At 42.6% G+C, this 16225-nt stretch overlaps 1 protein-coding gene across 4 annotated transcripts; it reads left to right on the top strand.

The window, feature by feature from the left end:
• The first annotated feature begins 315 nt into the window (after nt 1-315).
• Nucleotides 316-16199, top strand: LOC116334618 (rho family-interacting cell polarization regulator 1-like). Of its 4 annotated transcripts, none has more exons than XM_031758070.2 (17): nt 316-463; nt 3111-3198; nt 3322-3455; nt 3588-3666; nt 3762-3785; nt 3867-3920; nt 6399-6548; nt 6791-6854; nt 6942-6985; nt 7068-7193; nt 8911-9059; nt 9178-9286; nt 11756-12331; nt 12407-12666; nt 14311-14407; nt 14692-14788; nt 14875-16199. In XM_031758070.2, the coding sequence occupies exons 3-17, from the start codon at nt 3364-3366 to the stop codon at nt 14934-14936; spliced, it is 1983 nt and encodes a 660-aa protein (XP_031613930.1). In that variant the 5' UTR covers nt 316-463; nt 3111-3198; nt 3322-3363; the 3' UTR covers nt 14937-16199. The 4 variants fall into 4 exon arrangements, with proteins under 4 accessions (XP_031613930.1, XP_039466922.1, XP_031613931.1 ...); XM_031758072.2 differs by lacking the exon at nt 316-463 and adding an exon at nt 2942-2961; XM_039610988.1 differs by lacking the exon at nt 3111-3198 and having other exon boundaries at nt 14314-14407.
• Nucleotides 16200-16225: the final 26 nt, after the last annotated feature.

Genomic DNA, 16225 nt, shown 5'->3' with positions numbered 1-16225 from the left:
TCACTGCCACCATCTTCAAATCATACATCATAGTAGGTCTCACTACCATCTTAAAGCAAACATAACCTCTGTAGTGCTCTTTCTAAACATGAAGCCACACTGCTCCTCACTGATCATCAGCTCTTTTCTAGTTTCAACAGTTGTTTAAGGTTAATGAGAGGTTTCATCCCGCTAAAAATATAAAACGGAATAAAACTGACTTTATTTGATTTGGGAAACAAGCATTTGTTTGGTATTACCAGTCTCCATCTCCTGGACCAAAGGAAGCTTTAACTCTGAAAAATGCGAGCCGGAAGTAGTATTCGGTGCCTGCCGTTGGTTTTACTGTGAACACAAAAAACTGCGAAATCAAGGAGAAGGACAGCGCCCCGAATAACTGTAAACCTCTGCAAACTGCGAGCGGCACCGTGCTGGAAATGGGACCGGGGTCGTGTCCTCCGGGTGGTCGGATTTTAAAAGAGAGGTAGGGGGGCTTCTGTTTTTATCCCCAAGGTCACAACCAAGCCTGGTCATTTTCTCTACATGGACATGAGTCCGTCCGCCGTGAAGTTGCCTTGCAGTGATGTTGTCGAAATGAAATCCGCTAGCAGGCTCCACTTTTTGCCTCTTTTTCCCCCCAGCCGCTTTCGGTGCTTGTTGTGGTTTAGCGGGATGATACTTTCAGGAATAGAGGGGGGTAGAGGGAGAGAGAAGAAGGGGTCCTGGTGGAGTTTTTGTGGCCTGTGATGAGCTCCGTGGGGGCCCCGGTGGGATATGTGTGTGTGTGCGGAATACGAAATGTGGCACGACGGGCGGCTCACAAGTTTTGCGGGTGGGACTCCATCCCCCGGCTGATGGTGGAAGTAAAGAGCAGGGCTGGCCGAGACGTGTTATCCGACTCAGTGGCCTGCTTTCCGCCGGGTGAGGCTAATCCAGTAATCTGTAATAGAGGTGGTGGCGTTTCATTGTAGCACCATCCTCCTCCTCTTCCTCTTCTTCCTCCTCAGAAACCACAGAAACTACGGATGAGCGCTCTGTCTGCACAGTGGGAGCGACATGGCTGGCTGTTATTGCTCATCTGCTTCTTAAATGCCTCATAATTAGTCGATTAATTGAAGCCGTTATGATTCATCAGTAGCTGCTTTCCGCCTTATGTTTTTCCTCCTTTATTTTGTGGTAAAATACACACTTCGGAACAGTTTTGTTCAGTTTAAACGAGTTAAGACACCACCTTTGGCCGTGGTACCTCTCCATAACCCTCTTTATTTTCAATTATGGAGCGTTATAGCTTTAGTAATAAAGACATTAATCAAAATACTTTCGTTATGTTTAATTTAGTTATGGTCGAAATCACCATATGTGACAGCTCCAACCTTAACCCTGTGTTTTTGGAGAAAAGCTAAAGGACTTTTGATGAGCCTCCATTGTAATATACCTCATGCAGTTGTTTTACTTAGATTTATAGGGTACATGTTATTATTTATTAAGGCAATTTCCACTACCTCTTACACAATGTCAGCCTTATTTTTAGTGTTAGTTAACTAACTTTATTTTGACTTTTGTTTTGTCTTAGTATAGGGCCCAAATTAGGCACCTGTAGCACTTTAACTTTGTTGTTTATTTGTCATGTTTATCATGTTGCTGTAACACAACAGTTCCCTTTCCTCAATAAATTATCTAGCTAGCTATCTTATCTCCCTGACTACCAAGAAGCCTTCAACCCCATTCTTGTTCTTTATTTATATACTTTTTCTATTTATTTAAGTTATTATCATTATTGTTATTAAGAAATGTGACATATTCGGACCATATAAAAAGCTTGTAGTGAAGATAAAAGTGCAGATTTTTATCTGTCATATTAAGATGGTTATATGTGTTTGAGCATTCAGTGAGTGCATGAAAGTTATTTCTTTTTTGTTTTGTTTTGTTTGGGTTTTTTTACACAAAGCCCTGGTCTTGTGAGGTGTTTGGGAACAGTATCCTCTTTGTTCCCCCCTGCTGTGTGCAGAGGATTAATCCAGCTAATCATCTCTAATGTATGTAGGGGAAGGGATAAAAGCACATCTGATGGAGAGGAAAGTGAGCGACTGGGTCTCGTAATTATCAATATAACCAAAGCCCGCTGGTGTATGACATATTTATGTGAGCGTGCAAGATGTGGGTTTCCCTCTGTCTCCTCTGTGTGTGTGTGTGTGTGTGTGTGTGTGTGTGTTACCATGATGACTTTGCACTTTCATAGCCAAGTCCTGCACATGTTTGGCTAAAGGTGATTGGTGGTGGGGATGCTTTATCCGTGAAAAACTCTTATAGGGCGTTACACCTTTTCTTTGCCATGTTCTAAGCACAATCAGCTCCAGTTAATCCCCCCTGGTGTGCAGCGACTAAGATTAGCGGGTCCGTATGTGAGAGGAGGAATAAATTCAGGGTGTACATGCTCATATCATATCATTGGTATTGATTGTGATTAGGTTTTCATTGTGTAATCTGTGAAAAACTGGTGCCACAATTCACCGTTTCCTGTGCTGGCTCATTCACAGACCCCATGTGTTAATATGGGTTTGGCCCCTGCTTGGCGGATTTACTTTGGTTTTAAGTCTGCAATCTCTTTTGTGACTAGATTAGCTCTGGCACGACCCTCTCTTCCTAAAGTTTTCCCTGACGGCAGCAGCATCGCTCTAATCTGCACCTTTACTAACTTAGCTCGGGGCGGTGAAGGGGTGAAAAGAGATGGTTTTCGATTCTCGGGCCAAACGTCTGTGTAGAATTTCCTGTGTAGAGTCAGCCGTGAGACTTCCTGTATGTACTGTGGTGTTGGATGTGGAGGGGAGGGTGGGTGGAGAGGCAGGGAAGGAAGGGGAAGAGAAGCACAGGCAGACTGCACTCCCTGCTGTTGTCAGCCATGGCCACTGTGGTTGTTGCTAACGCGAAGCTCGCCGTCTTGCAGACAAAGCAGTATGGACACACTGAGGAAGTGAAAGAGGGGTTTGCATCCTCTTTTTTTCTCCTTTATGTTTTCTCTGTGCTGTTAGCTGAACCACTGATCGTCTTAAAGGGGCTGCAGTCAGATATAGTGAGGAACGAAGCTAAGAGGGACATTTTGTTTCTAATATCTGCTTTTTGTGTAACTGCAGGACATGTCCTTCAGTCTGTTAAAGCCACAGTGCTCCACACAACTCTCCAAGCATGTTTCAGCACTGATAATATCTCTTCAATCAGCAGGTGGGCAGCACCCTTTCTGCCTTAGTTGCCTGTTTTGAATGTGCTTAAACTGAATGATCCTGGTGGCCTTATCAGAAATCATCCCATGCTCTATCTCTCTCTTTCTTCCTCCCCCTCCTTCAGCACCGTTTGATCCAAGAGAAGCGTGCCTTGTAAGGAAGCAGGATGTTCACAGGCTCCACCAAACTGCCACCCACTAAAACCCCCCAGCCCGAGCGGCTGGATGAAGTGTACGCTGCCTTACGCCGAGGCCTACAGTGAGTAAACACATTTCAGGCTCAGTTTAGGGATGGCTGCCAGGTGGAATATCTCTGAACACGCAGGAAACAGCTGGGCCTCTCTCTTTCGAAAAAAAAAGAAAGCAAAGATGATTTCTTTTTCGCCGTCAGGTCGTACCTGCAGGTCCACCAGCTGGAGCTGGACAGCCTGGGTCAGCAGATCAGAGAAAACAAGAGGAATGGTCGCTTGGTGAGTCAAACCAGTCGCACCAGTACTGGCTGTGATCGGTATTATCATCCGCTGCTTTGATTTGTGTTTTTGATCGGTGTTTTTTTTCTCTGCAGGGGTCTTTGTATGAGTTGGATAAGGTGAGTTTCAGGCAATGAAACTGAAATAAATAATTTTCTTTACTAGTTTGGCAAGTTTAATAATCATTTTCTCCTCTGCAGCACGTGAAAGCCATTGAGAGGTTCATGCGTCGCTTGGAGTTCCACCTCAGCAAGGTGTGTATTTACACATTCAACCTGTAATGAATGGCAGCGGAAAGGACAGCAGGTCATTGAAAAGGTGCTGCTCTGTATAAGTCAGTAGGGCATTTTAGCATCTTTCAGCACATCACATCAAAACAATACATTATTTTTAATGGCTGCTGTGGATTAGTGTCTTTGTTCACTCACTGCCTGGGAGGCAGCTATTTATAGCAGCAAGTCCCTGATAAAGCCAGTTTGTAGAGATGCCAGGATACCAGATAACCAGTACCAGTAGAATTACACGATTCTCAAAACCAAATGATTACTCCTTTATTAAAAAATCATTTTTAAATCTCTGACATGGTGGCGGCACTCTGTTTATTTGAATTGTTAACATTATATTTTGGAGACACGACACAGGCTGAAATGTTAGGATGGTTGCTGAGTAACCTGCTAACATTACCTTGAGGTATAAAGTTAGTTACGTTAGCTTAAGCATTTGTATAATGTTCGCTAGGGATGGGTTATAGAGCCTAAAATCCAAACTTGTTTATGAAGAACATTGAAACATCTCATGCACACATCAATAAATAGAGGGTATCAAAAGGAACCATCAAAGTGGTTTAATTATGCAGCCATTCACCAGTAACGGTCGAAACACGTACTGTTAGAAAGACGTTGATTAGATTCGGGAGTTTCACGTGGTTGATGATAGGTACCATAGCAACAGCAGTGGCTGCAGTGACTCCAGAAACATAGGGCGAGTTTGACTATCGTATAGACGTGTGTCCCCCCCTCTGGATGCACGGCATGAGTTTTGTATGTAAAACATTGCATTCATCCGTGTATTCTAAATTTTACTGCAGGTTTTATTTAAGCCTTTTGAAATAGTATGATTCCTTTTGATACACCCTTTATATCCAAAAAACTCACAAGAATACAAGAGACAATAGAACAGCCTAAATACTTAAGCTCCCACCCCTGGTTGAAAGCCATAGAATAAAAATGAGTTTTAAGCTTTACTTTAAAAATGTGCAAGGTGGGTACAGCCTAGCTTTAGCCTGCTCATTCCACTGTTTAGGGCCTAAAATATAATATACAGTAATAACAAAAATAACATTTCAAGAAATATTATATATTTCAAGAAAATCTGTGATATTTCTGATACAGAAGAAAACATTACTGAATAATGTTTTATCAATGCCCGGTACAGGCAGCAGCATTTATAAGTGTAAGTAAATGAATTCCCACATTTCCAGTTAGGTTCTGTCATTGATGATGCACTTCCTAATTTAAAGTGCAGCTCTACTAAAACAAGCTGCAGCATTATAGTGTAATAGTGATTACACAGCACAAGTCAAATGTTAGCACAGATATGGCCTGGGTAGGGTTTTCCCCAGTAACTTTAGGTCAAAGTATAAAATACATGCTTAACTAAAATAGCAGTGCACACTTTAATAAACAAAATGCTAAATATGTATCCCAGAATAACATCATAAAGTACTTCCTTATCTGACTCATAATGCCTTTCTTATCAACAAGTCTGTTTGAGCCCAACCAACACGAGAGTTTTAACAGAAAGACGGATATCGATATGTTTCATGTGTGTTTCTTACACATGGAACATAAAGATTTTTCCCTAGAGTTTACCATGTATTGTTTTTTATTTGTTTATTTATTGGATCAGCTGACTGTTGTGTTTGTGGTTCCAAATGTGCTGCCAACAGAGAAGCTGCAGGCTGATGTAGTATTGATGTCAGCCTGCTGGGCGAGCTGCAAGGCAGCATGGACACTAAAGTTTGTGAATGTAATAACTTGAGAATGAAGCGATGTGGGATTTTGAAATTCATGCCACAGATGCATTTACAAAAACTGTTGGGCAAGTTTAAATGCTTGTGAATTCTAGTGACTCCGACCTCAAGGTCAAAGATCAGCTTTATGAAAATCACCTAGGATGTTCAAATTTATGCCATAGGAGCATCTAATAGGATGCTGAGGGGTTGCACTAGTCACCACCAGTATTTTTTAATTATCATTTATTGGACGTTATCAATGCTGCTACTGACAGATTGGTAGATGGCTAAATCAGTCGAAAATATCAACCCTAAAGATAGACTAGAAAACTTGTAGATGTAGTTTGCCTCCATTAGTTCTCGAGGAATGGCAGCCTTGCCACATTCTGTACTAAAAAAGAAAAAGTACCATCACACTTCTGAGTTTTGGATCTTTTGACATCCCTGGTTTGTACTGCCTGATGGTCACACGAAAAAGCAGAGATTAAGATTTGCTGGTGGAATATGTAGAAGCTAAAGAGGAAGCTATTTTCTCAGGAAGTGGTGGAGACCAAAACAGAGCAAAGGGCATGCTGCATATTGGATTTAAATTCAGCAGAGAACTAATGTTGCTTTGTCACTCATTATATAACCTGCAACATTTATGAAACATAAATTAATGCTATTTTGTTTGATGAAACTGCAAAGGCACTAAACTTTTGTAATGTTTGCTTTCCAGGTTGAAGAACTTTACGATGCCTATTGTATACAGCGGCGACTGCGTGATGGAGCTAGCAAGATGGTGGCAGCCTTTAACTCTGCCAGTGGCAGCAAGGAGGCCCGAGAGAGTCTGAGTGAAGCCAACAAGGGCTACAGGGAATGTACAGAGGCAAGTAATGGGTGTGGTTCTGTTAGATGTTTCTATCATAACATGATTGTTTGTGTGTTTTGGGCTGAAGTGAATGTCTAGTGAATTACCGATTAATCCAAAACCAAAGAAAAAAAGACATCTAAGAAGCAAAAAACATGAAATATCTGCCAAATTGACTAATAAGTCGCTAATTTTTTGGGCTCTTAATTTAATAGGAAGCTGTACAATATTTAAAGCTGTGTTTGCTTTTGTCTCTGTAGCACATGTGCTCACTTGAGAGCGAATTAGAAAGTCATATGGGAGAATTTCATGTGAAGATGAAGGGTGAGTCACTTTCTTAGCCCATGTGACTTCCCATTTGCTGCACTGTAAATGAGCTCAGTTCTCACTTCTCAGTTTCTGATGTTTCAGGGCTGGCTGGATTTGCACGTCTGTGCGCTGGTGACCAGTATGAGGTAGCACAAACACACAGGCGCACATTTTTATTTGCGTATCTGCGTCACCATTATATCACCCACTATTTTTGGCCTCCGGCAGGTCCTGATGCGTTACGGTCGCCAGCGCTGGAGACTACGAGGCCGCGTAGAAGTCAGCAACAAGCAGATGTGGGATAGCGAAGAGTATATTTTCCTGCCTCTCATCACAGAACTGCTGTCAATCAAGGTAATGATACCACATTTATGTAAATCTTATGGAAAACCTGCAGTGTGTTAGTTCATCTCCTACAACCATTTTAATATGCAAAACACTACAAACAGTTCGCTAATAGGAAGTGTTATAAGCAAAGCAAATGCCAGACTTTATTGGTCCCCAAAGGTCAGAAAGTTCCTATAACAGCGACTGACCACATGCTCTGTGTACAGAGGGTGTGTCCTCCCACCTGAGTTGTTTCCAGCTCTGACCATTTACTCCACTCCATTCTCTCCCCACATTTATTACATCCAGCTGCCTCAAGAAAAGATCAGTAAATCAAAAAAAGACACCTCAAAAAGTAGAAAAGCGAAATAAAAAAGTAAAATAACTCAGTAATATTCATGAAAGTCAGTCGAAGCAAGAAAATCAGACCACAAATACATAGATTACACTATGGTGAGACAGAAGGACCACGAGGAAAAACATGTAGAGCAAACATGTAACACACATGTATGTCTTAAAATACAATTTTGTACCATCTTTAATTACTTTAAACAGCAGGCTGTGCCAGTGAGACATGAGAGAGTTGTTGAAGCTGTTAAGAAAATAGGCGATGATCAGTGAGTAGCAGTATGGCTTCATATAGATGTGATTGATGGAGGCATGTCTAGAGAAGGCATAAGAGAGGAACTGTGGTACTACATGAGAAGTATGCGAGGGTGGTTAAGGTCACATATGAGGACAGGGACACAGTGGTGAGGTGTTTGGTAGGAGGGAGAGATAAGGTGGAGGTGGGATTACATGAGAGATCAGCTTTGAGCCCCTCCTTGTTTGCAGTGGTGGCGGACAGGTTGACAGGTGAGGTCACACAGGAGTTCCTGTGGAGTACAAGGTTTGCAGACAACAATGGGATTAGCAGTGAGAGTAAGGAGCAGGAAGAGTGTCTGGAAAGGTGGAGGTATAAAAGTAAAGGAGATGAAGAGGAATAAAAGTCAGTAGAAGCAAGAAAAAATACATGTGAATGTAGTGGTGTAAATAGCTGGAGTCACCCATCCAAACAACAGGAAGTGTACGAGAGAGGTGAAGAAGAGAGTTCAGGCAGGAGTGGGAGGTACAGGATTGGACATCAGTACATCAGAGAGAGCTTAGAGACAAAAGTTAGAGGGGCGAGGCTGAGACGGTTCGGACATGTGCAGAGGATGGATGGTGGATATATCGGACAAATGATGGCAGAATAAAGCGGCTCAGTAAGCAGAGAGTGTGACGTGTAGCAGACAGTGTTTGAAATAAAACTATGAAGATGAGGATGAGGACGGATGTGCTGGGTTATTTCATGAGGTAGTTAGATACTTCCTGTAGCAGTGGAGCTGAACCGTGATCTTTATCATGTTTTGACTACACTAGAAAAAAATACTTCGTGGTGGTCAGTTTGGTTTGTCACATACACCCAAAACAGCAACAAGACGTGATTCATTCTTTTTTTTTAGACTTTGTCTTTGTTTTGTTTGGTTGTTTGTTTTTTCCATGTACAGATTAACAACTTCCAGACTGGTAATTCTGTAGTCATAATAATAACATGTATTTAAAAATATTATAATTAATTAATATGGGGAGATGTATAGCTTTGGACCTTTACCCATGCTCTTACACACGTTCAAACATGTGCATTTGTATCCACCTCTCAAAGCTTTAGATGACCACATGGTCTCTGCCCTCACGATGGGGTTTGTATTCTTCTGTTTCTAAGGTGACGGAGCTGAAGAGCCTGGCCAATCACGTGGTGGTGGGCAGCGTGTCCTGCGAAATGCTCGATCTGTTCTGCCCGCTGCCTCAAACACTCGCCGTGGATATCAATGACCTCGGGACAGTAAAACTGAACTTGGAGGTCACCTGGAGGTATTCAGACCTGCTACACACACACACACACACACACACACACACACACCTCAGTTTACACGTGCAGCTTTTGTTTTTATTACTCACATGTCTTTTGTCTCGTTTCTTCTTTTTTCAGTCCGTTTGATAAGGATGACCAGACATCTTCCTCCAGCACAGTTTCTAAACGCCTGCTGTCCAATCAGAGCCCTCCTGACACACCCTCTATGCGAGAGCAGGTGTTTTATGTGAGTGACAACATGAGAATCATTCATCTCCAGCTTTTTCCACTAACAACTTCTCCTTCACCCCTGTTCTCCTAACATCACTCGGTCCCAATTTGTATAAATCAGCTTCTTGCATGTATGCTAAACTGATGGGTGTCATTATTGTGGTTTCACCGGCCTGTTCTGTTTCAGCTGCTCCCCGACTGCTTCCTCTGTAGCGGTAGTGCTGATGTGTGTGAGGATGTTCGCAGAGGGTTGTGTGTGAGGACGTGTGGGTGTGGTCGTGATGTGCCTGAGGCGAGCAGAGTGAACGATAGCCGTAGCGAGTTGTGTGACAGCAGCAGTATGTTGGAGCGGAGCTGTGGTCCTTGTAGCTGTTTAGTAGTGGTTGAGTAGAGCTCCAATATGTTCCTCCTCTTCCTCGCCTCGATGAAGAGCGTGGCTCGGTGTAGGCACTGGCAGAGCCGCTTGCTGGTCAAGGCCTTCCACGGGGTGGCGGCGGACAAGGCGGCGACCTTCTGTTGTGAATTCAGCCATGCGGCGCCTCAGCTCACCACAGCAGAGTCGGTGTGTTGGGATGTAGTCATAGCTGTAATTTAGTTTATAGTGATTGAACAATTATTAACTAGTTTGTTAATATCCAATTAGATCCTACCCCCCCAAAAAAAAAATGATTCTGTTTAATTTTTAATCCCAACTGATCCAAGTTTTTGTTGCTGGAATTTGAGATCAGTTTTTCCTTATAAAATCAAGAAAGTAGTTCAGTGTTTAAAGTGATGACTTTTCACAAGTTACCAAGATCACAAAATTGTCCATCAACATCGCCTACACACAGACGTCTGTATGTATACTCATTTGCCACTTTATTAGGTAGATCTTGCTATTGCTGGGTTGGACCCTCTTTTACCTTCATTACTGCCTTAATTCTTCATGGCACAGATTCAACAAGGTGCTGGAAATGTTCCTCAGAGGTTTGGTTCATAATAACATGATAGCATCGTAATGTGCTCTCTTGTATTGAGATCTGATTGTGGAGGCCATTGGAGTACAGTGAACTCATTGTCATATTTAAAAATTGCAGTTTGAGATGATTTAAGCTTCGTGACACAGTGCGTTATCCAGCTGGAAGCATTCAGCAGAGAGAGGATGGGTACACTGTGGTCATGAAGGGATGGACATGATCAGCAACAATACTGAGGTAGTCTGTGGTGTTTAAATATGGTTGGTTGTTGTGAAGGGGCTCAAAGTGTGTGGGAAAAAAAACATAGCCTCCACCACCAGAAGCACTCTGAAGCGTTGACACACAGGATGGGTCCATGCTTTCATGTTTACTTCAAATTCTGACCCTGCCATCTGAATGTGGCAGCAGGAATTGAGACGGATCAGGCCAGGAAACATTATTCCAATCTTCTGTTGTCCGATGTTGGGGTTTCCTCAGTTTCCTTTTGATAGCTAAGAGGAGCGGCACCCAGTGTGGTCTTCTGCTGTAGCCCATCTGCTCCAAGTTTTGATGTGCTGCCATTTTCCTCTGATGTCTGGCATCAACAGCCAGAGAACTGCTGCTCACTGGATAGTTTCTCTTTTTCAGACAGTTCTTTGTAAATCCCAGAGATGCTTGTGTGGGGAAAATTGGTACTAGCCCATCTGGCACCAAAACCACACCACATTTAAAATCATTTAAATCTGCTTTTTTCCCCATTCTGATGCTCAGTTTGAACATGTGATTGGATGATTAGAGATTTGCATTAACGCAAAGTTGAACAGGTGTACCTAATGAAGGGGCTGATAAGTACATGTTCACCATTTACACTGTTGAGAATATTAGCAAAAAAACTGAGTGACCTAGGACACTGCATGCTGGTACAGAAGCATCTCTGCTTTATCACCTGTTTTACTCTAAATAGAACTACATTTACAAAATAAAAATCATTTTACGTCTAATAGGACTAGAAACAAGTGAGTTTATATGATAAACTCATCAGTAAAGCTTTTACTGAAGCAGCAGGAGCATTTTCTCATAGATCACTGTGACATCAGCTTCACTTTTGTCCTGTCTTTCTCCCCTCAGACCCAACATTCATGTTACATGGCTGGCCCTCCCTGAGTCTGGTTCTGCCTGAAGTTTCTTCCTGTTAAAAGGAAGTTTTTCCTTCCCACTGTTGCTTGCTCACAGTCTGATTGTTGGTGTTTTCTCTATATTATCGTAGAGTCTTTCTCTTCCATTCGAAAGCATCTTGAGGTCACTGTTGTTGTGGTTTGGCCCTATCCAGATAAAACTGAACTTTTCAGGGGATCATGTCCAACTTGAGAAGCTGTGGCTTTGTTTTTGTGAAAACACTGGAAACCATCAGATTACTTTAGTTGAATGCTTTTATCTTTAATCTTCCTCCATTTAAAGCTTTAAGGATATAATTTAATGATAGGTGTTCAGTTAGCATTGTGCTGCGTGTCACAGTTTCTTGTTCTGATCTTGTTTCCATTCATCTGTAGTCTCTGCTGAAGCGTCAGGGGGAAATGGAGAACGGGACGGTCTGGTCCAACTCCTCTGAATCCTCCGATGACTCATCCAGTCCAGCACTGGCTCATCACGCTCAGAGACTGACGGCGTCCAACTTGCTGCAAACCACTCTCACCACTCAGCTGTCGTCCACACCACACAAGTCCAGTGCGTCAACGCCCTCGCTCTCATCCAACCAAGAGGAGGATGAGACCGAAACCGGGGAGGTTTTCCCTCAGACGAATGGCCATCTGCAGGCTTCCTTCTCCCACGGCCTCGCCAGTGAGAGCGGCCCGAATTGTACCGCAACTGACAGGGTGTCTGTCCAATCAGAGGAGCTCTCTGAAACCTCGGCAGACCTGAGCTGCTCCTGCCCCGACATCTCTCTGCCTCCTGCGGCGTTTGTGCCTGCGGAGGTGAACAATGACGCGTCCGTGGACTCGTTAGCCCGGGCTGAACAGACTGAAGCACAGACAGACACTGAAGCAGCAGCAGAGGAACACAAGGTAGACCAAAGTCAACCACATCAGTCCGTCCAGGACATGAAACATGGCGAGGACGTTCCAGCGGTGAGTTCAGGAATAAATTTAACACATTCGTGTATAAACAGCAACGTATTTAACTCTCCGTGTGTTTCTCCTCAGCCTCCTTTCCCCACGTCTGCGAGTTTTAACCAGGAAGTCGAAACTGCCCTTGAAAGCTTCGACTTTCTCAACTGCTCTGATCTCGATGAAGAGGAGGAAGAAGAACAAGAAGAAGCAGACAGAGGAGAGAAAGAAGAAGAAGAGGAGAGAGGAGAGACGGAAGAGCGGGATAATAAATGTAAAGAGGACCAAAACAAAAAGGAAGAGGAGGAAATAAAGGAGGAAGAAAAGAATGCAGAGAACCTGTACCATGGAGGAAGGTCAGTCAGTGTGGGGACAGAAATGCTTGTCGACCGTGTCCACAACTGTTAACCTCTGTTTCTTTATAACAGACTATAAAGCTCCACACCAGCAGATAGGAGCTGGTATGGAGCTTTACAGTTAAGTATAAACGCAACTTTAAAGCCTAATCATTAACCAAACTCAGAGAAACATGGAGCACTTAGAAGCTGATGAAACCGGAGCTGAGAGACCCAAAAAAGAAGCAAAATGAGAGGGAACATTTGTGAAGATTAACATCAGGAATCGTTCTTGTGTCTCTCCATTTCTTCCATTGTCTTGAACATGTTTAGATTTTGATCCTCAGAGGTCATCGTGGCAGTAATTCTAGTTTAATCATCAACAGTCCGGCCTCCTCAGTACACTACTACACAGATGGATATTTCCAGCCATAATCTGGTGCAAATGCTGTTTATTTGTTATATTATATATCTTACTGTGTTATGAAATATCACAGCTTTGTTAACAATACTGTAGATGTTTAAAGTTCCTGATATCTGTGACTCTGAACTAAAAGGTAGAAATGTGAGAGGTTTATTCTGATTCTGTTGCTCGTAATAATTTCACGTGGCCGTTAATGTAGACACGTGTACACATACTGTATGTCAAAGATGGACGTGGCTTACCAGAGGGGCTGAGGGGGAACTCCCCCTCCCCATCTATATGGCTCTCGCTTTCCTTCAGTAGTTTTGGAGCTGCGTTTTGAATCGCTCAACATTGCAAACAACAATCAAATTAGAAACTGCTGTTAACTTTCAGTGCTCACAAGCCATGACAATAGAATTTACTCTGCTTTGGGGGGAGGATCACATTCTTTTTAAAGATTTTATTACATCACTAAGCTTTTTGAGAGTAAAAGCTATCATTAAAAAAACTAAACAAAACAGAAATGCACCGCATTCAGAGTCTCAGGAGACTTAGAAAAATCCTAGAAATATTCCTGCTGTGTCAAACACACTGACATCAGATTTCCCTACAAGAGTGAGCTGTGCAGCTTCTTCTTTCTACTTGTTAGCAGCTACACACTGCTGTTGTGATATCCTGCAGTTATTCTACCTTTTTTCTTTTTTTTGGATTTACTAGTGGTTGCGAAGCTGCTGCGACAGGCTGATAGAGAGGAGCGGGCACACTCCTGAGTGAAAACTTTAAAACTGCTGATCTCAGTAAATCCAAGTTTTCTCCTTGCTTGTGTGGATATTTGCAGACCTGGGCAAAAGTGGAGCGATGCTCTGGGCTTGACATCATCAAAGCGGACTGTTTTCTTAGGAGAATCTACTGTAGAGGAATATTTATTAAACTGACAGCATTTTGTGCTGTTGAAATTTGGGATTATTTCATATTTTTAGCTTGTTTGTCCAGTTTCAAAGCCAAAATAAAGTTTCAAAAAGAAACCAAATGGGTGATGTCACAATGCCTGTGCCCATCTTTTTTATACAGTCTGTGTGTACATATATGTTTATGTGAGCTTCTTTATGCCCGCTAAAACGTAACCGTGACGTTCTGTCTCAGAAACAGAATTAACTCTAAATCGAGAAATCCAGGCTGAACCTGGTACTCTGTATCAGTGAACAGGTGGGCCATAGCATTTATGTCACTTTCACAACATTTTGTTTTGTCTCACTCAGCAGTGACGAGGAAGAGGAGGCTGAGGGTCTTGAGATCCTTATGGAAGCTCCAGAAGGATTTAGGAACTCTGATGAAGATCGTTTCTCTGAATCACAGGTAAACAGCATGTTTGCTTTTTGTGATCATATTGACGTGTCCATGGAGAATACACCACTAAAGAGAGAAGCCGAAAGAAGCGTATCAGAGTGCAACACTAAAACGTGTTTTAGTGCACGCAGAAGGAAACGGTTCATAACCTAAGCGGGTCGGTGCATATTGGAAATGCATGATGCATATATACATTCACGTTTTATGATCACCATCTGATGTAGGTAAACTGAATCTATAAGGTGCTGCAGCGTGCTGCCTTTACCAATAGAGAATTATGTTTTATTTTTCAGGAGTCGAGCGTGGGTGACGTGCAGGATTTGGGTCATATAGAAATTCCTGAGGGTAAGGAAGAGGAGCACAGCGAGGAGAAGGGAGGCGAGGAGCACGGTGAGGAGTCAGTCAGTAAACACAGGTGGTAGTTCTTCAAACCGCAGGTGTGAGAGGTTTAATTTCCCCTCTTTTTAATCTCACAGGAAAGGATCAGGAAGAGGGTTGTTCCACTCCCAGCCAGGTGGACCCACCTGACTTCGAGTGACACCACGGATCCACACCTAAACCATTTCTCCCACTCTGGTGCCATCTGTGTCCCTCTTACACTGCAGGATTGGAGGCCTTGAGGATGTTCCACTTACTGCTCAGACAAACAGGCTCTTCCCAATCACGGTGGAGTTTGTGCACATATTCGCCTTGTTCTCACCAGGAACGATAAACCTCGAGGTTTCTTTACCTCAGTCGTGACTGTAAACACACACACACATACACACACACACACTTCCTCCTTCGTCCTCTGACAGTAATCATACTTTGAACGCACACTTCATCATGTGCTCTGGGTTAAAGTGGGACCCCACTTAAGTTTACACTTTCATAAACTGCTCCTGTCATGTGAAAAAAACATTTCAGGAACAGCTTAAAAAGCGGCCTTTTTTTGTTTTTTTTAAGTGATCTAATCATTTTCAGGTGGTTTTATAATTTCAAGTTGATGTTTTTCAAGCTACAGAGACGCATACAATCAGCTACCAAGATGCATTATAGTGTCTTCAGAAAAAAAAAAAAAAAAAAAGTATTTGTGGATATGGAAGAACTACCGAGGTATTGATTTTCAGTGTTAAATCTGTCCACAGCCCGGAGCTCTTTCATTGTGAGAGGACAGGGCTTCATGAGCATGTGATGTTTGTCTGAAGACATGAAGTCATTTCCAAAGCAGGAATGTACCCTGAAAGTGAGAATTTTAGGCTTTCAGAGACGGTTAATATTTAGAAACACACTCTGAGTGAATTTAAAGGTCAAAATCGTACCAGCGCCTAAGCTGTTATTAGAAATTAACACTTGAAGGATAGCAGAAGTGCGAAACTGTATTTAAACCTGCATGTGTAGCTGCCTCACACACACATACATACACACACACTGCCAGCATGTCTGCATTACAAAGCTCAGCTGATCAGTTTAGGTGTGTAAGCTATGCTCCGCTCTGAGAAAGCCATCCGGTCTGTGACTGTGTCAAAAAAAAGAAAAGAAAAAAAGCCGCCTCACGGGGGCGCTATAGTCCGTCATGCTTTACATGTTTCTTTAACAGCCTCGTCATTCAGAAAGTGCCTCAAGCGACGTTAAGGTTTTAAATGCCGCGACAGGAGAGATCAGGCAAAGAGAACAGTGTTTATTTTCTGAATTACTTTGAGAGTGTGCACAATAAGAGATATTTACTGTTTCATATAAAGAATTGTATATGTCTTGAAATGTCGAAATGTTTATGTTCAGAAATGTTTAAACTTTATAAAGGTTTCTTTAAAATTAACACGCGCTGCTGTGTTGAATGAATCAACT

Source organism: Oreochromis aureus, linkage group 1 (assembly GCF_013358895.1).
Source record: "Oreochromis aureus strain Israel breed Guangdong linkage group 1, ZZ_aureus, whole genome shotgun sequence".
Classification (NCBI taxonomy): Eukaryota; Metazoa; Chordata; class Actinopteri; order Cichliformes; family Cichlidae; genus Oreochromis; species Oreochromis aureus.
The sequence above is the reverse complement of the archived record's forward strand: the minus strand, read 5'-3'. Positions and strand labels throughout refer to the sequence as shown.

Bases quoted from the DNA above. Each gene is read 5' to 3' on its own strand.
- LOC116334618 (XM_031758071.2), top strand. From the start codon at position 3,364: ATGTTCACAGGCTCCACCAAACTGCCACCCACTAAAACCCCCCAGCCC. The intron at 3,456-3,587 runs GTGAGTAAACAC...TTTCGCCGTCAG, and splicing joins GCCTTACGCCGAGGCCTACA to GTCGTACCTGCAGGTCCACC. The intron at 6,986-7,067 runs GTAGCACAAACA...GGCCTCCGGCAG, and splicing joins GCGCTGGTGACCAGTATGAG to GTCCTGATGCGTTACGGTCG.